Source organism: Canis lupus, chromosome 30 (genome assembly GCF_011100685.1).
Source record: "Canis lupus familiaris isolate Mischka breed German Shepherd chromosome 30, alternate assembly UU_Cfam_GSD_1.0, whole genome shotgun sequence".
NCBI classification, from domain to species: domain Eukaryota; kingdom Metazoa; phylum Chordata; class Mammalia; order Carnivora; family Canidae; genus Canis; species Canis lupus.
In genome coordinates, this window is record NC_049251.1 from 30,124,173 (window position 1) to 30,143,871 (window position 19,699).

General features: G+C 55.1%; 1 protein-coding gene across 1 annotated transcript in view; it reads right to left on the bottom strand.

The window, feature by feature from the left end:
• Positions 1–1,427: 1,427 nt before the first annotated feature.
• Positions 1,428–19,699, bottom strand: part of IGDCC3 (immunoglobulin superfamily DCC subclass member 3) — a 40,817-nt gene continuing 22,545 nt past the window's right edge. The window contains exons 3-14 of the mRNA XM_038581113.1: positions 9,984–10,128; positions 9,502–9,632; positions 8,942–9,079; positions 7,504–7,662; positions 6,192–6,357; positions 5,662–5,909; positions 5,308–5,472; positions 4,866–5,057; positions 4,612–4,716; positions 4,002–4,140; positions 3,659–3,878; positions 1,428–3,418 (exon numbers count right to left, since the gene is read on the bottom strand). Coding sequence (XP_038437041.1) covers positions 3,194–3,418; positions 3,659–3,878; positions 4,002–4,140; positions 4,612–4,716; positions 4,866–5,057; positions 5,308–5,472; positions 5,662–5,909; positions 6,192–6,357; positions 7,504–7,662; positions 8,942–9,079; positions 9,502–9,632; positions 9,984–10,128 — 2,033 coding nt within the window. The 3' untranslated portion in view covers positions 1,428–3,193. The remainder of the gene's footprint in view (positions 3,419–3,658; positions 3,879–4,001; positions 4,141–4,611; positions 4,717–4,865; positions 5,058–5,307; positions 5,473–5,661; positions 5,910–6,191; positions 6,358–7,503; positions 7,663–8,941; positions 9,080–9,501; positions 9,633–9,983; positions 10,129–19,699) is intronic.

Genomic DNA, 19,699 nt, shown 5'->3' on the forward strand with positions numbered 1-19,699 from the left:
GGCAGCCCTTGGATGGCTGGCGGCGTCGAAGAATTCCTGTGTTGCAAAGTTCTGTGTCAAGAAAGGTGAGGTTTTAGGTCTATATTGGGGTTTAGCTCTTTTCTCTGGGAAAATCAGGGCAAGTCAACCACCTCCCCTGGAGACTCAGGACAGGTTCCGCGGTGCGTCAGGCTTCTCAGTTTGGCGTCCACACACCATCACTGTTTCTGGCCTGGCCTCGGCCCAATGGCCCCTGCACACCTCTTCCAGAAGCCAGGCCAGGGGCTTTCAAATGTTCTCTTAGGAGCAGAACCCTGTTTTCTCTCACAGCCCTGAGATCAGAATCTGAGCTGAAATCAAGAGTTGGACGCTTAACTAAGCCACCCAGGCACCCCCAGAACCCTGTTTTCAAATGAACTCTCATGAAGAGCCCAACATATAAGACAGATGGAAGTGGAGCTGCTCTCGTTGAGTATGTGCAGGGAGAGTGGAATCCCCCTGCAGAGAGGTTCACCCCCATACCCTCTCCACAGCTGGAGAAGCCCAGCTTGCAAATCACTATTTTGGTTTGCTCCTTGAAAAAACTGCCTCTGGGTATGGAGCCCAGCCCCCTAGAGCTTCCCAGGGGGAGCTCTGACTCTGCTTCTGCGGTAGCGGTAGCGGCAACACCGACCTTCTTAGCAGTTGCATCGCACCACTGCCTTTTACTAAGCTTGAGGCCCCCTGAGACCTCAGGGTCTTTGTCAGCACAACCACCTTTAAGCCGAGTCTCTCTCGGCCTATCCCGAGCTTTGGCAGCTCCAGACCTGGCTCTGGAGCCTGGACTGAGGAGCAGACAGGGAGTAATGGAGACACCCGGAAGGGTATTATGGCTGTATGCCCTGGAGAGAGTCACTCAGCCAGATCCCATTCCTCAACTTTAGATTGGGGATGAAAATCGTCCTTCCTGGTAGACAATGCATGAAGAGTACCTGGCTCAGTATGGGTGAGCTGTCACTACAGAGCCGAGGGACTGGCCTCAGATTCTCACTGCGGGCTAAGGAGGTGCTGAGAGGCGGTCGGCACCCAGACCCTGGAACCCGATGGCCTGGTCTGGACACAAACTCTGATCCTGTCATGAGTGGCTGTGAGATTTTTCAACATAGCCTTCATTTCTCTTCTCCTTTGTTTCATCATCTGTAGAATAAGGTGATAATAACTAGACTATCCCCCTAGAAAGGTCGTGGGGACCCAGGGGACCTAGGGGACCTCCATATGTGTGCAGGGCCCAGGATGCATGGTGCCCTAAGTGGTACACCGGCCGGGCGGCGGGGGTGGGGGTGGGGGGCTGCTGTTATTCTATTCTGGGCTCTGAATTTGTGAGGGTCGGCCTGGCCCACCAGTGGCCACCCTAACCCCAGCACTCCCACCCCTCCCAGGACCTGACACAGCCACCAAAATACTCAAGGTTCACTTTGGCAACAGGACTTTTATTCAGTCAAAATGAGTAGAATGTGACAAAAGTCAGGTCAAGTCAGGCCAAGTGGCTCCTCATCCCGCTCCTACCCCAGACCACTCTTCCCATGGGAGAGGGGTCTGCAGGATTGGCGGGGGGCACAGAGAGGCCAATGCGGGGACACAGGGGGCACCGAGTGGGAGTTCTGAGGGCCTTTGGCATAGGCCCAGCATTTGGGAGGAGGGGCGGACTGCCCTTTCCCAAGTCCACGTGGACACTCCAGTCTTCTAGGAAAACACCACAAATCCTACCTTCTTTATCTAATTAACTAAACTTAATGGGGGGGTTCCCTAGAGGGTTGGGGGTCAGGGACTTTATGGTCTAATCTCATACTTAAGGGATACACATCTTTTTTTTTTCCTTTAAAAAAAAGTTTTCCTTCTATTTAAAAAAATGAGTTAACCAAAAATAGGTATTTGTTTCCTTGGTTGTTTTTTTTTCTTCTTCTTCTTTCTACTTTAAGTATTTCAAAAAACACCACGACAGAAAAAGAAAAACAAGAAGTCACAAGAACATAAATCTTTAAACACACCTTGTATAAAAATATCTTCCAGCCACATCTGCAGATAGCGGTCATTTCACTGTCCAGGGGTTGGGTCAAGTAGGCTGCATCCCATGGGACAGAGGGCTGGGCCACCTCTGCCAGGGAACCCCCCGATCCAACACGCGCACACTGGTCACACACACGGTACCCGCTGGGGCCCAGCCTGCTGCAGGGCTCTGTGTCCGGGCAGGATAGGAGGCAGGCTGTGGGGTGACGCCCCACCCCCGAGGCCTGGGCACGGAGAAGGTCATCGGGATGGATCCCAGTCAAGGAGCAGTTGGCCGAGGGGTCAGAATTGGGAGTGGACAGATGAGACCAGGTGGGGCAGCGGCAGCGTGCTGGAAGGTGGCTGGTTTGGAGCGATTTATACTTCAAGGAACACCTTTTCCTCTAATTTTTGGCTTCTTTTCACATTTTCTTTGACTCATCCCATCTTTATTTCTGCAGGTCCTGAGAGGCCCACCGTTGGTGACTTAGCCTCTGGCCTCCTCTCTGGGGGGTGATAGAAGGGCTGCAGGCAGGAGGAGGGTCCAGTGATACAACACAGGCCCGGACAGACGGCGAGCCTTGAGGTAGAGGTTTTCTTTCACACCTGGAAATGGGGAAGTGCCTTTTTTTTTTTCTTTTTCTTTTTCTTTTTTTTTTAAACTCTAGACGACAATATGGGGAGGGAGAGGGGGTGCCCCTATAGGGGCTTGAGGTAGGAGTGCATTTGGGGCTCTGTGGGGTGGGGGAGCTGAGGCCACGGCCCAGCTTCCCCAAGAACATTCATTCCGGCTGAGGTAGGTACTGAGAGCCAAACAGCAAAAATCCATCCTGAGAAAACAAGGTGGTGGAGGGTGATAGTGTCAGGGGCCCAGCCACAGCAGGGGCGTATTTTTGGAGTCTAATTCACTGTCCTCTCTTCTTCTTCTTTTTTTTTTTAAAGGAAAACATTAGTTCAGTTCCAAGTCATGTGGACACCAAGCAGAAGTGAGGGGGGATGGGCTCCTCCAGGAACCCCTCCAGGTCCTGGGGGTCCCTGCTGAGGCTACTTTAGATCTTGACCACCTGAGGGGCAGTTGGACAGAAATGCTGGGAAGCCCCCATCCGAGTCCCACATGACAGGAGAAATCTTGCCTTTGACCTGAGAACGGGGTGGGGGGTCACCCCCTCCAGCACCTGCCAGACACTGGCTACTGTCCCGAGCAAGCCGGCTGGGCAGTTGGTGCCGTGGAAGGCCGGGGAGCCTGTCCTTCACTGAGGAGGCCAGGGCCCGCGTCCTGGGGTGGCAGGGTGGCCGCCGGGCCTGGGCAGGGGGCCTTGGCTTCTGACATCATCTCCTCCAGAAGGCTGAATCCCTCAAGCGGCAGCCTGGAGAACTGGGTCTCCTCACACAGCACAGGGGCCCCAGGATCCTGCTGGGGAAAGGGCCAGTCATACCGGCGTCGAGCCCACGAGCCCCCAGCCACAGGGTCAGGCCCTGGGCTCCATCCCCAGGGACTCCAGGCCCCCCTGCCTGATTCAGGCGCTCCTAGGGCAGCACCAGCCATACGTTCTGTGCCTGGAGCTTGGTGAAGGGCGACGACCAAGGTGAAGGGAACGCAGGATTGGGAGGTGGTGGTCTGAGCAGGAGGCCAGCTCGGGGTGGGGGCACTCACCATGGCTCTGGGGTCAGGTCTGGGGTCTGGCCCCCCTGCTGCCCCAGCTGGAGGGAACAGCTGTTCCAGTTCTTTCGCATCTACACGCTTCTTATCTCGGCCCAGCTGGGCCCGCTCTCCCCGGCCTGCCCCGTTCAGTGCCAGGATGCCAGGATCCCTTGGGCTCCGGGCACCCTGAGGAGGGGAGAGCTGGTTCTCTACATCCTTACACAAGAGGACCCTAAGGGGTGAGCCAAGAATTAGGGGGAGGGTTCAGGGGGAGGAGCAAAAACAAGGATGGACGCAGTGAGCCCCCAACTCTGCTCTCCCCACGCTGTCCCCCACCCTCCTGCCCCGGACCCACCTGCCCCTTTGGCCGAACAGGAGGAAGAGGACACAGAAGATGATGCAGGTGACCCCAATGTGAATGCCAATGACGATGCCTGTGGTGGACGTTTGGTTGGTGGCTTCCTCCTTCCGGCAGTCACAGGGTGGGCTCAGGGCTAGGGGCAGGGGCAGGTTGGGAGCTGTGGCTCTCCTGGGCTGCAGCACCTCTGGACACCCAGCCTCTGGGGGCTCCTCCTTCCTCAGCTGTACCCACTTCCATGTCTGCACTGCCTTTGCCTTATGGGACCCCAGCCTGACTTGTTTTGGGTCTCTTTACCACCTTTGTGCCAGATATTGGAAATGACACTTTACATGGACCATCTCATCCTTACCACAGCTTTATAAAGTAGGTATTATTATCCCTGTTTTATAGAGGACAAAACCGGGCTCAGAGAGGTGGAGTAACTTGCCCATGGCCACACAGCCAGGGTGCTTTACTGCCGAACTTCCAACTCAGGTGTAAGCCTGTGTTCTCAAGGGCTGCATGCACCATCACACTCCTCTCCTCCTCTCCCCATCCCTGTCCCCCCTCCTCCCTCGGCACCTGGCCTCCCCGCAGGAGCCCGGCAGCCCCTCTCCCGACATACCTGTCCTCTCGGATGCTCCCCTCAAAGACACGAAGCGGACTGTGGCATTGCCCTCCCCGTGCTGGTTGTAGGCGAGCAGCTTCACCTCATATACTGCAGTGGGGTCTGAGGGAAAGGCAGTACTGTGCTGAGTGCCCTCCCCAGCCCCCCAGGGGCAGCTCTGTTGCCGCAGGGAGAGAGGTGACCCCCTGTGCCCCAGCGCCAGCCACCGCACCCCTGCCCAGCTCCCCAAGCGTGATCTGTGTCCGCCTCACCGAGCTGGCTGAGGTTGTAGGAGGAGACAGTTGCAGGCAGCAGGATGGGGCCGGTGAAGGAGGCCCTGCTCGCTGGGCGGTACAACAGCTTGAAGCCGCCCTCGTGCTGGGCCAGCCGGGGCCAGGGCTCCCACAGCAGCTGCAGGGAGGAGCTGCCCAGGACCCGCACCGACAACGGGGGTGGGGCGGGGGCTGCAGGCACAGGAGGCTGAGATGTGGGGGGCTTGCCACCTGCCACCTGTGACCCTGCGCCCCGCCTGCCCCACAAGCCTGGCAGCTCTCTGGCCACCGCTTGCATGAATTGGAAAAGGATGCGCCTTTCTCCAAGTGGGCTTGGGTGGGGACAGGCGCCGGGTGGTGTAGGTCCACCCTGAACAAGCATGCAGGTGTTTTGCTCTAACTCCCGGACTATGTGGTAGCGCGCTCCAGGCCCAGGCCTCACCTTCACCCAGGGTGCTGGCCAGCACAGGGGCAGAGGCTGAGCTGGCCCCTCTTGGTGTGTAGGCCTTGATGTAGAAGCTGTAGGCGGTGGAGGGTTCGAGGTCGCTCAGCAGATGCTGAAAGGTGCTTTTGCTGAGTGCCTCCTGGTACTCCAGCTCCGGGGGGTCTGGGGAGGTGAAGGGGGAGGGTTGTGTCAGAGGCACGAGGGAGTCCCACCAGCACCCATGAGAGGAGGGCATCCGGGGTGCAGGGGGCAGGCGGACGCAGGAGGGAAGGGGTTGGATCAGGACACGCAGGATTGAAAGAGATGATCAACTGTGAATAAAAAGAAGGGGCTCTACAGAGCCCCCCTCACCAGCAGCCTTCCTGATGTGCAGGACATAGCCAATAATCTCCTTGGTGTTGACCAGGGGTTCATTCCAGGACACCCGGACCTCGGTGGACGACACAGAGACCGCCTGCACGTTGAGGGGGGGCCCAGGCAGCCCCTCAGCCCATAGCACGGTCAGCCTGGCACTGGCCTGCGAGGAGCCGGCACTGTTCTCAGCCACACACTGGTAGATGGCCTCATCTTCAGGGCCGATTCCAGAAATCGTCAGGGTGCTGCAGGGGCAGGGAGAGCCTCAGGTCCGGTCCCCTCCTCCTCCCCGCGTGTCCCTGCAATTTGGCCAAACCACCCCATTTGAGAGATGGAGAACCTGAGCCCCCTCCAGAAGATAAACAACGAGTCTGAGGTCTCTCGGGAGGGCAACAGCGGAGCTGGCGCTGGCCTCAAGTCTCCAGAGCCAATTAAGGGCTCTTTCCTGGCAGGAGGGGCACACAGCCTGCTCAGGCCCCTCGCCCACATCTTCCCGGTTCTCACCCCAGCCCACACCACACACGTGCCTGTTGTTATTCTTGAGCCTTACGTGGCCTCCTGGGCCCAGCACCTGTCCGTTCTTCAACCATGTGACATGAGGGGGCGGCTCCCCCTGGGCTTGGCAGGTGAACATGGCCGTGGTCCCGGCGGGCCTGGAGATGGACTGGGGGTGCTGGACAAACTCGGCTGGGGCTGGGGGGGCGGGGCAAGACAGCTGTGAGTGAAGCAACGGGTGCGCATGGGGATAGCGTGGGCTTGGGATGCACATGTCCACCCCTTAGAGTCTTCAAGGTGGGGCCCGCCCTGCGCCCTGGCCCAGGCTCCAGGAGCTGATGGCAGGCCCCACCTCGCTGGCCCCAGAGAGGCAGACCCAGGAGAGGACTCCATTTTAATGACTATTTAAAAGACTGACATTTGTATCCGAAAGCAATCAAGCTGAGCTCCCTGTTCAGGAAATTGTTAAATAAATAAATGTGCTAATAGGTTTGGCTGCACCTCCGAAGGCGCGTAATGACGGGGAGATGGATGGGCCCTTGGTACCAGCTCCCCTCGCCTCTACGTGCAATTGCCCCCTCCTCCAATCCCCAGCCTCCAGCTTCCATTAGCACCAGAGAAATGAAATGCTCCATCACTTTCATTTGGACAGATTAACGGCACATGGAATGCTAAACAAACAGGCATTTAAGTTCCTAATTCCCCTACCTCCCACCCCTTCCCCAGCTCTCTGCGGGGAAGCCACCCCAGAAAACCCGAGACTAGGATCCCAGCCCAGTTCATGAGGACAGTGGAGCCCCAGGGAGGAGGATGGACAGAACCACCTGACTGGCCTCAGAGGCTAAACCCACTACCAGCACCACCACCCCCTCGGCCCTGCACCCACCCTGTGCATTAGAGACCAGCTGCGCCTGCGCATGCACAGCAGGAACTGGGGTGTGAGTGTGAGAATGACAAACACCTGAGAGCGTGCAGGCAGGTGTGAGCATGCAGGTGCCACGTGTGTGAATGAAAACAGCACGTGGGCAAGAGGGACACATGTGAAGAGCACGGGGTTGGGGGAAGCAGCTGAGATTATAAAATGGGAATGACTGGGGTTGGGTGGAGGGAGGTCAAGGGTCCCTAGGGGGGCACATGGGGGGCCAATAGCCAAGAATGTGTTCCTATTCTCAGCACACGCATTCCTGGGGGAGAAGTGAGAACTGCCTTTTGGCCTGGGGAGATGAAGGGGCCAGGGGTAAGAGGAGTGCAGGCCCCTGAGCTTGGGCCACGGATGTTGATGAAGCAAGAAAGGCACAGGGCGCAGGGAGAGGGCTGCCGGGCGGGGGCTGGGGCGGTCCGTACCTTGCACCACCAGCCGGCCCTGCGCCGTTCTCCTCACTCGGGTGCCTGGCCTGTTGGCTGCGCAGACATAGACGCCGGAGTGCTGGACAGTCACGTCTGAGATGATAAGATTCCCGGTGCCCAGCACCTGGATGCCCTCCACCCCAATGGGGCGGCCATCTGAGGGAGAAGGGGAGGAGGAGTGAGGGGGGAGGTCACGGAGATAAGCGTGGAAGAGGGCAAGTGAATGGTCCAGATTGACGGACATTCCACCGTGTTCAGGGAACCTCAGTCTACGCCTCTGCACCCTTCCGCCCAAGCATCAGGGCGTTGTGGAAGAAGCAGGAGCAGTGCTGAAAACGTGCCTAGCAGCAGAGACCGGGGCTCTAAGTCTAGCATTTTCACGGATTCACTGGCAACCTTCGAGTCCCTTCCCTTCAGGAAAGTGAGGGCTGTGGATTAGATGAGTGTTTCCCAGGCTGGTTTGTCTCTCTTGAAAAAAGTTCCACATTCAAATTTTCACTCTTCTTGGGGACTGTCACGCTGCTCTTTAATATAAAGGCCCTGAGGAGTCCCGCAGCAAAGGAAGCAGGTTAAATCTGTTTCCCAAAGTTGTTATACGTTAGACCACCAAGCCATTCTTTCCTCCCTGCAGATCACGCTTTGGGAAATGCTGGACCAGATGGTCCTTGCGGTGCCTATGGGCTCCTCCTAATGGTGAGGCCACTCTTTCCAGCCTCTCCCAGGGACTGGGCCCTCCCCCCACCCCAGGATCAGATTAGCACAGTCAGAATGCAAGGAGACAGCTCCCCATTCAGTGGCTGAAGTGGTGAAATCTACTCCATTATCCTGCCTGCTGCCCCCTCCTTTCCCGATCACTCAGCTGCTACAATGTGGCACAGTCTCCTTGTGAATGCGACCCCACCCCATCCCCTCCAGACTCTCCTTCCCCTAGTGACCTTTCCGCTCAGACAATGTGGGCCCATCTGCACCCTTTCATTTCTCTCCTTCAGCTGCCTAGGGATTTAGGCTGGGGATTTAGGGGGCCAGGCTAGAGACTGGGGGGCCCCAGGGACAGGGTGTGACAACTGGCTGAGATTTTGCGGGGTTTGGAGCTGCGCTGCTGGGGAACACAGCCAGGGGAGAGAGGCCAGGGACACGCAGGAGGAAGAAGGACCGGGGAAGGAGAGCCGACTGCAGCGAGGCAGGACCGCACTTGGGATGAGGTTACCCAGGGAGCTAAGCCATTGAGCAGGGGGAGGGAGAATGTAGGGGGCAGGCCGACCTCCCCAGTCCTGCCAAGAAGGGAAACTTACCCCCTCCCTAAGGCCTCACAGAGCACGGACCCCCATGGAGAACAAACAGGATTCAAAGTCCTCCCCCACAGCTGGGTGATGAGACCGCCCTCCCAGGGGGTGGAATGGGGTGGGAGAGGCAGGGGCTGTAGGATGAGGCTCACCCAGGCGGCTCCAGGACACAATGGGGCGCGGGTTGCCCGTGGCGACACACTCAAGCACCGCAGTCTGGTGCACCGTCAGGGTGAGGTTCTCAGGCCCCACGAGGATCGTTGGCTCCTTGTAGGCCCCAGAGCCCGAGCCTGGGAGGAAGATGCCATGTTTCTTTCACTTCAGCTGTGACCCTTCCCACCTCATCCCACCCACAAGCCAGGACACGGGGAAAGGGGGTAGGAAACAAGATCCAGCCCCCAAACCAGGTCCTGTGGGCAGAGAGGCGATGCTAGGGGCCCCAGGGCCTTGCACACAGCCAGCCCTCTGCTCCCGGCCTCGCAGGGCCCTCCAGCAATGCGAGAGCCCCAGGGTAAGCAGAGGATGGCTGGTCCAGGTAGAGCGGAGCCAGGGAGCCGCCTCGTTTCCTCTGGACCCTCGCCGCAAGGAACGCAGACTCTGAGCTCCGAAGCTGCTCTACGCACTGGCTGGCAAATCCCCAGGGCTTGGCTGAACAGGGGAGAAGTCGGGAGGCTGGTTAGGGACAGAACTAGTCAGAGCAGGAGACGCTCACCTGACACGGTGAGCCTGGCCCCGTGGCTGACCCGGACGCTGGCAATGTTGGAGGCCACGCAGTGGAAGACGCCACTGTCCTCGGCCCGAAGTCCTGTGATCTGCAGGACCCCCTTGGGCAGCAGTGTGTACCTGTTTTTGAGGGGAGGGGCACAGCTGACCACCAGCACAACCCCCGGCACCAACAGCCACACAGACGCTGATGTCATAGACCCAGCCCGGTACCCAGGCGCTGTCCCGAAGTCACCATCGTCATCACAGACACACACCAGGGAACTCTGGCGATTTCAGCCTTGACCGCAGTCACACACAGTCCTTGCGGATGAATCTGCCAGCCTCCAGTCTGGGCCCCGCCAGCCACGTGGACACTTGATCTCGACGCCGTTACAGAAGCACCACCCTGGAGGCCGCGGGCAGCCCTTCCCGGCCCAGACACTGACCCGCCTCTCCGGCTTCCCTCCAGCTTGCCCACGCGTGGCTCACCTCTCATCGTCCGTGTCGATGGGGACTCTGTTCTTCTCCCACGTGATCAGGGGTTTGGGAAGCCCGTGGATTTGGCACTGGAAGCGGGCGACACCGCCCTCCTCGCCCACGGTGGCCTGGGGGTGCACGTGGAAGTCCGACATGGCTGGTAAAGAATAGGGACGTGTGTATGGAAGATGCACACTGCTGAGGCATGAGGTGGGTGGCGAGGAGGGTGTCACGGTCCCATGTCCTGGAGCCCCAGAACTCATCTGCCCGGGGGGCTGAGAGCTTTCCTGGAGCTGGCACACGCTGGGCAACAGCTTGCGAGGACACACCATCGCTTACCCCGCCTCCCACCATAAGCAGCCTCTCTCCCGCTAAGGGGTGGTTATGTGGCCGGACACTCTGAGAAAAGTCTGGACACATTCTTGGACAACAAGCCCATAACAAGGAGATCTTGGGCTGGTGATCCACAAAGGCCAGAGAAAACCCTGTCCCCAAGTCCGACTCATCACTGTTTTAGCTGCTTTCAGATTTATTGTATAAATTCCCCCTAAGGTATGGAAGGCCCGAGTATTGTGCTGCGTGGTTTACAGAATAGGAAACAGGTCCAGGGAGGGGAAGCAGTCCAGTGGTGCCCAGCAGAGACGCCAGTCATTAGACCCTGGTTACCCGTGCCCAGCAGCCTTTTTGCCTTTCCTGGGCACCCGCATCCCCAGTTCTTCCGCAGCGTCTCGACGCACCCGCACCCGGAGAGGGTGGTATATCCATCCAAGGTGACAAGCCTCTCAGAAGACTGTCAGACCTACAATCTACATTTCAATGTGTCATAAATATTCAGGGACCCCCTCCCCACCCTTTGGGGGATCTGAACTGCTCTGAACTCTGGTCTGAAGAGGCCGGGGTAGAGGGGCTGTGGTGCAGCCCCCCCCCCCCACACCCCATTTTAGGCTGGTTAAGTGTCCCTACCCACTGTCATTCCCACCATCCCCAACCCCACCCCATAAGCCCAGGGAAGGCGCCCCTCCCACTCCAGTTCCCAGCTTCAGCACCAGGGCTGCCATTTCATTAAAATCCACTTTGCTTCAAGTGCGGGAAGGCGGCTCACCATCTGTCCAGGCAGGCAGCCCCTCCCCTCCGGCACTCCATCAACTGGGACACTTGTCCCCTCCCAGAAGGAGCCCTCCCCCCATGGTAGCACGGGCACTGGAGCCCGTCCTGGCTCCTGCCCTTGGCTCCCTGGTGTGGGTGGGCACAACCCGTCTCAGGCCCCCTCAATCCACCGGCTTGTTCTAGACTCCAAGGCCGCCCCAGAAGGCCGAGCCTTTGTGCCCTTCCTCTCTCAGAGTCTCTGGGGGCTGACTCTTTTGTGGCGCATTCTCCATCTCATTTGCATGTGGTTCATTAAATATAAACATGCATAAAAATCCCCCGCCCTGCCTCCTCCTCTTTCAGGGCCTCCTGGGAGTGCAGCTGATGGGTGTGAGCAGGTCCTTGCACATGTGTGCAGGGCTGTTTCCTGGGAGGATGTGGCTGTCTGCATGTATGTGGTCTGAGTGTCTGTGGCTGGATGTGAATGGGGATTTGTATCTCTCACCTCCTGTGGCTAGTGTATGATCTGGGACTGTGCAGATAATCACAGTGTCCTCATGTAGGTACAGCCCTTATAAAGTGTACCTTGGGGGCCCTTGTCTGAGCAGGAGGTGAGGCAAGTACCCTAGCTGGTATCCCCATCCGGCTTGGTGAGAGGATCCCCCATAGAGCACTGTGAGGTCAGCCTGCTCTGTCTCAGGCCAAAGCTGTGTTTGGCCAAGGACCTGCAGGTCAGCCCAGGGGCTTGGGAGAGGGGGCTAAGGCACTGGCAGGTCCCCTCTGCTGCCTCCAGGCCTCAACCTCCAGGAGGGCAGGGCTGGAGGTGAGCCCAGGGAGTGGGGAGGGCACCCAGGCTCCCGGGTTGGCTGCCTGTGCGCCCTGGGCTCTGTCCATTCAGGAGCTGGGGAGCTGCCTCCCCCTCCTCACTCCAGCTGGAGAAGAGCTTGCAGCCCCCCAGGGACCTGGGGCGGGGACTGATGGCTCTGCTGACTACAGATGCCAACTCATTAAGGAACTGACTCCTTTTGTGTTTCTAGCCCCAGCCTGGGCTCCCCAGGGGCGCCTAGAGCCAGAGGCTGGCCTGAGGAGAGTACTAGGGGAAGAGCTGCTTCTTAGCAGGGTGCTGGGGATGGAGAAAGTCTGGGCTCCTCCGCCTCACCCCCACCACCTCCCCCTAAAACTAAACAGGGACAACAGTAGGGGTTGAAGGTGTGCCGGGAGGGAAAGGCTCAAGCAGGACGTGGGCACAGGTAAGAAGCCAGCCCACATTCATACAGTGGACAACAGGACTCCTAAGGGTCCCATGGGAAGCCCTTGGATGCTGCTGAGCCCCCTCTGCCCAGGGCTCTACATTTCCCTTCCACCAGAGCAGCCCCCCACCAGACCGTCTATCAGCTTTACTTAACTGCCAAACATTTCATTTGAAGGGCAGCTTTGCCTTTGAAAAAGTACTTGAGGGTAGCCCAGGTGGCTCAGCGGTTTAGCACCACCTTCAGCCCAGGGCGTGATCCTGGAGTCCCAGGATCGAGCCCCACGTCAGGCTCCCTGCATGGAGCCTGCTTCTCCCTCTGCCTGTGTCTCTGCCTCTCTCTGTCTCTGTGTGTCTGTCATGGATAAATAAATTTTAAAAAGATAGATTTTTTAAAAAAGATAGACACAAAGAGAGAGAGAGGCAGAGACACAGGCAGAGGGAGAAGCAGGCTCCATGCAGGGAGCCTGACGTGGGGCTCGATCCTGGGACTCCAGGATCACGCCCTGGGCTGAAGGTGGTGCTAAACCGCTGAGCCACCTGGGCTGCCCCAAATTTAAAACCTTTAAAAAATAAATAAATAATTAAAAAGAACTTGAAAACCACTCATCTGAAAGCCAACCCCTTCATCTTATGAAGGGGCCACTGAGGCCCAGGCCCTCTGTAGGGGTCCCTTAGCTCTCTGGCAACTTTGTCACTTTGTCACTCTCCAAGGGCAGGTAACCCCAGAGTGGACTGCAGGTCAGACCAATCTCTTCTCACTGGTTGGGAGTTGGCACCATGTTACAGGTTGAGGGAAGATAAGAAGCCTTGGAGGGGCTCCCACCCCTTGGAATCCAGCTGGGTGCACAGGTGTACTCTGGGGGAGGTGGGTGCAGTAGGAGGGGTGGTCCTCTCTACCTGAGGCTCCTTCTTGCATCACCTTCCTCACACCCCTACCCAGCCCTTTGGTCAGCCCTATATCTTCCTGAGATGTCCAAGGGGGTTGCCATGAGACCCTGGGTACACAGTGTCAGACACCAGTCTACTCGTCTATAAAGAAAGGGGAACTGGTGCTCCTCAGGGCCCTTCCAGCCAGGACTCCCACTGCTTCCATGAACAGGCCCTTGTCTGCATCCACAATCTTGCAGCCACTCCTCATTCACAGGCAACATTTTTTTTTTCTTTAGGGAGTGGGAGAAAGTTTCTAGGGGCCACTTACGCTTCCTCCCACCTCTTGAGGTGGCGCAGATTTGGTTCACAAGTTGGTTTTTGCCCTGGCTTGTGCTAGCAGGCCACAGAGTCGGAGGGAAGACGTCCTTCATCATGTCTCTCTGGGGACAGGATTTCTGGGCAACCATGGGCACACATGCCTGAGGATGGCAGCTTGGAGGCATGCTGAGCCCTGAACAAGTCATCCTGGAGGCCACGGTGTGATGGGTAATGGCGTGTACAGGTTACTGGTGCAGCTGGAGACACTGTTTGTGGCCAGTGTTGGTAGTATCGTGTCCATGGCGGGACCCACCACCCATGAAGGGGGTCCTGTAACTTGTACCTTAGGCAGGGACTGCTTCGGGTCCCTCACTTCAGGCTGGGTAATGGGCAGTGGCTTGGAGGCCCTTCCAGTGTGAGGGCCAGACAGAGCGACAGGCGGACAAAGGCCTGCTTGGAGCCCATTGTGGAGAAAGCACCTTTGTCTTCTCCCAGTCCCTCTCTGCCCCCACTGCGGGTACAGCTGGGGGTGAGGCAAGATGAGCAGAGCGAGCCCAACAATCCTCGGGGGTGGAAGGGAGCGGGAAGAGGCAGGAAACAGCTCCTGGACACCCCCTATAAATCACCCAAGGGGAGGGGGTCTCCTGAGAGCCAGATCTAGACCAGCTTGGGGAGGGGAGGGAGGACTTTCCTCCTGGTCCAGGACCTCTGGCGGGGTCAGGCCTGGATCTGATTAGACAGGCTCCAGGGGGACGCTGGGGGGCAGGGAAGGGTCGAGGCAGCAACCCCCAAGCCCAGCCTCCCACTCTTTGACTATGGCCACATTCCTATCCGATATATATGATGACAAAAAGATCAGCGGGCATGTTGGGATGGAGAATTCAAAACACAGCCTTTACAGAGCGGGTGGCACTAGGGGTGTGAGACACCACCTCCTCCCCTCCCCTGCCCCAGCCATTCAAAAGGAGCAACCACAAACAACAGCCGCTTCTGAAGGCCACCAAGGCAATCCCCTCCTTGTATCCATTCCCGCCAAGGATCCAGATCACCCTGGATGCCTAGCTCAGGTGACTGTAATGTTTTTCCTTACACTACAGACATGCCTGAAGCCCCACTGCTTCTACCCAATGCCCCATCTCCTCTAGAATCACAGACTCCAATACAGTAGCCAGCTATTAAGCACTTGAACTGTGGCGAGTCCAAACGGAGATGGGGTGTGAGTGTAAAATACACCCTGGAGTTCAAAGATTGAGTGTAAACTAAAAAGGCACTTGCATTAGGGAAAAGCAAATCAAAACCAAAGTGAGATACTACCTCACACCCATTAGCATAGCTACTGTCAAAGCAAAAATAGAAAACAAAAAAATAACAAGATAACAAGTGTCGGCAAGCATATGAAGAAGTTGGAACCCTTGTGTACTGTTGGTGGGAAAGTAAAACGGTGTAGTATGTACAGTATGGCAGTTCTTCAAAAAATAAATAATAGAATTAGCATATGATCCAGCAATTTCACTTCTGGGTACAGACCTGAGAATTAAAAGCAGGATCTTGAAGAGATATTTGTATCCCTGTGTGCATGGCAGCATTATTCCTAATAGCTAAAAGGTGGAAGCAGCGGAGTGTCCATCAGTGGATAAACACAATGTGGTACATACATAAAATGGAATATTATTCTGCCTTGAAAAGGAAGGCTTTTCTGACATGTGCTACCACATGGATAAACTTTGAGGACATTATGCCAAGTGAAATAAGCCAGACACAAAAAGACAAGCACTGGATGGTTCCATGTGGATGAGGTACTTAGAGTGGCCACACTCATAGAGACAGAAAATGAAGTGGTTGTTGCCAAGGGCTGGGGAACAGGGAAATGGGAGTTGTTTCACTTTTGGAAGATGGATGGTAGTGATGGTTCACACAATAATATCAATACACCACTGAACTGTATACTTTAAAAAGTGGTAAAGGGGTGCCTGGGTGGCTCAGTGGTTGAACATCTGCCTTTGGCTCAGGTCATGATCCCGGGGTCCTGAGATCAAGTCCCTCATTGGGCTCCCCGCAGGGAGCTTGCTTCTCTCTCTGCCTATGTCTCTGTTTCTGTGTCTCTCATGAATAAATAAAATCTTTAAAAAAATGGTTAAGATATTAAATTTTAGGGATGCTTGGGTGGCTCAGTTACTTAGACATCTGATTCTTGATTTTGGCTCAGGTCGTGATCTCAGAGTCATGAAACTGAGCCCAGAGAGGAGTGTGCTTGATATTCTTCTACTCCCTTTGCCCCTTCTTGCCTCCGCCCCTCCCTCCCCACAAGTGTGCTCTCTCTCTAAAATAAAAATTAAGGGCAGCCCTGGTGGCTCAGCGGTTTAGCGCTGCCTTCAGTCCAGGGCTGGATCCTGGAGACCTGGGATCAAGTCCTGCATTGGGCTCCCTGCATGGAGCCTCCTTCTCCCTCTGCCTGTGTCTCTGCCTCTCTCTCTGTGTCTCTCATGAAAAAATAAATAAAATCTTTAAAAAAATAATTAAAATTAAAATAGAAAAACAAAACCCAGTAAATTTTATGTGTATTTTGCCACAATTAAAAAATTGGAAAAATTGTAATTGATAGTAGTAATTAATAATTTCAAATACTGATTACAAGTTCAAATAATATTTTAAAGACTTGGTTCACAAAAATCCAAAATCCTTATTAATAATTTTAAAATAATGATTATATTGGAGAACCTGGCCAGTTCACTCCATAGAGCACGTGACTCTTGATCTTGAGGTGGTGAGTTCAAGCCCCACCAGTCTCTTGGGTGTAGAGATTACTTAAAAAAATACAAATAAATAAATGATAAAAAATTAAAAAATAAAAATAATGATTATATGTTGGAATAGTAGTTTAGATATGTTAAGTAAAACAAAATTATTAAAATTAACTTTGCCTGTTTCTTTCCTTTTTTTTTTTTTTTTTCTAATAAATGTGACCGACCCCTAGAAAATTTAAAATTACCTATGTGGCTCACATTATATTTCCATGGATAGTGTTGCTCTAGAAGACAGTTTTGTTCTTCACAGGCAACCCTTCAAATACTTGAGGTCTGGGTTGTTCCCTGAGAAACATCTTCTGAGGTGAAACACTCTTCACTCCTTCAGCCATTTGTGATGTGAAAGGATGTTCAGATGCCTTGAGCCGGGAAACTCTCATCTAGCCAAGTTCTAGGTGGGCAAGGCCCCCTTAAAGTGTGGCATCTAGAAATGGCCAGAGCCCCTTGGGGATGGTCTGGTCCTTTTATCACCAGGGGATCTTGAGCAGATTTCAGCCGTCACTGTAGTGAATATCCCTGTGCTGTCCCAGTTTGGTAGCCACTAGCCCCATATGGCCATTTAAGTTAAAATTATATCAAGTTGATGGGCACGTGGGTGGCTCAGTGGTTGAGCATCTGCCTTCAGCTCAGGTCATGATCCTGGGGTCCTGGGATCGAGTCCTGCATCCCTATGGGGAGCCTGCTTCTCCCTCTGCCTGCGTCTCTGCCTCTGTGTGTCTCTCATGAATAAATAAATAAAATTATATCAAATTGAAAAATTCAGTTCCTATGACTTACTAGCCACCTTCCAAGTGCTCAACAGCCACAAGTGACTACTGGCTACGTTATGGGACAGAACCAATAGAATATTTGCATCATAGAAAATTCTATGGGACAGTGCTGGTCTAAATCCACTAGAAGGCCTCAGACCCCCAGCTGAGAGCCTCCCTTCCTCACCACCTTCAGCACCAGCCTCACAGTGCTCCTGCTGGCTCCCTCCCCTCTTGGCCATGCAGACTCAGACCAATGACAGGGCCCTTATTTGATCATACCCTAGGGCTAGCACACTGCGTGACACAGAAGGCCTCACACAGCAAGATTTTAGCTCTTAATGGGGAGATAGTTGCTAAGAGCTTTTTGACGTAGTGGGACAGTAAATGGCATGGATTCTGGAGTCATATAGAACTAAATGTTCAAAACTCTCTCACTGCTCTAAGCTGTGTGATCTTGGGCAAGTTACTTAATCTCTCGGAACCTCTACTTTCTCACTTATAAACCAGGGAGGATAATAGCCCACGTTGCTATGCTGCTGTACCAGGGGATCCAATGAGATATACTCGTAAAGTGCTTAGCACGTAATAAATCCTTGCTAGCAACTGCTGAGGGAAACTAGTAGAATTTGGAGTTAAAGGGAACTGTGAAGTTACGGAAGAGCACAGTGGGCTTGTGGAGAGAGGGAGAAGCAGCTATCTTCTCCAAGGGGGAAGCCATCTTCCCTCGGAGAGGCTAGGGCTCAGACAGCCAGTGGTAGGACCTCAAGTCCTCTGGAGAAATGAATAAAGACAGAATTTGTAAGGCCTGAATGGTGAGGGGGCATCAGTGCCAGGGGACGGGGCAGCCAGGTGTAAACCAAGCTTACCTTCATTCTAGCTCACTCTTGCCTGGGGCTTCACAGAGGCCCCAGTAGGCAAGCTGTCAGCTGGAAGAGGCCATTGGGTAATTGAGGCCTTGATTTTTCTAGTAAAATGTTTATGAAGCCCATAAACTCATGCCTTTATTGGCCAGGCTCATTCCGGGGGATGGATGTGGCTCTCTGAGGTGTAGTTAAAGCACCTGCTGAACTCAGGCACCCGAGGGCTACTCTGGTCTCCACCCAGACCCAGCAGGCAGAGTGACCCTTGGAGGGCAAGGAGGCCAGCCAAGTCCCACCTCAAACGCTCTTCAAACTCCTCAAAGCACTTATGAATGTCCTATCTCTAACCTTCCATGGGAAGGAGGGAGGTGGTAGCAGAGGACCTTGAGTCCTTAGGATTGGCCACAATCCCCAGCGGGATGTTGGTGTTGTCCTCGGGGTTATCTGGCCCAGGCTTACCTTCCCCAGAAATCTATCCCTGTTGTCCTACTGTCTCAGTCCCCACATTGATTAGCCCTTGCCATTTGGGGTGGGGGAAAGTATGAGCTTAGAAGACCTGCATTTACTTCTCTGAGCCTCCAAAGGGAAATCTGAGAGTCCAATTAAGGTTCTGAATCCAAAGAGTATGTTTTTGGAACTGAGGGCGCTTCGTGTTGGATGGTATGGGTGCACATTGTCTGCTTACAAACAGCCCCAGAGGACTGCAGCATCTCAGAGGGCGTGCTCAGCTTCGCCAGTGGTGATTGATTCCTCTAGGCCTTTGGTTGGTGACCCTGCTCCAAGAAGCCTCTGGATCCCTTTGTCTGCCTCCTTGCCTCCTCAAGCCCCTTACCCCCTGCCTCAGCCCCGAACCCCAGCCTGTGCAACTCCAACACCAGCTCACCACCCCCCGCCCCAGCCCCAATTCTAACACAAAAGGGAACTTTGTCTTTCAAGTCAGCAGCCATAAATCCACATCTCTCCCCTCCTTCCTGGCAGCCACCTCTGACAAATGGGGGCCTGGATGGGGAGCGCTGGGGAGCAGTGGGAGGCCAGCCTCAGCTTGGGAAAGCCCCTGCATCCAGCTGTTGGCCTCTGTAGGACTGGGGAGCATCGACCCTTTATGGCCTGATCTTTGAGTCCAATGGACTGTAAGGCACAGCTGCAGGGGAGGCAATCTGGAGCTTCTCTGCACCTCTGGGCCGAGCTTTTACAACCCAAGAAGAATAAAACCTCTCAAAGCCCTACTTTTATGACTCTGCCCATAATGCAGGGATCCGGTTCTTCCTCCAGCTCCAGCCGTGAGCTCCTCCTCTCTGCACCCTCCAGCCTTCGCTGGCGGAGAGTATGCGGAGGGACAGGCACACACCTGCTTTATACAACCTGGTGGATGGACCTCTGGGTGGGGCTGCCTACTGCTCACACTGGTGGCACATTCAGGGACGGGGAAAGGGTGAGACGTGTCACCTACCTCCTGTGACCACCCTACCTGCCCCACTGCTAGGTTTTCAAAAGCAGTCCCCATTTCAAATATTTTGCCCAGTTTTCATCTCATAGGTCAGGCAACGAGTCAGAGGATGTGTCCTGGTTTGGGGTTTGGGAAATACAGTCATCTGTCGTGTGTACACAGCAGACCCACTGAATCAACTCTAAGTATTCGTTTGACAGATACTTACTGACTGCTAACATGTTAGAGAAGACATTCTGGGACCCCAGGAGCAAACGCCTTCCATCCCACAGAGCCTGTCCTTAGCTGTCCCTATCCCAGTTCCTAAGTATTAGAAGGGTGAGAGTACAGGGCCAGGAT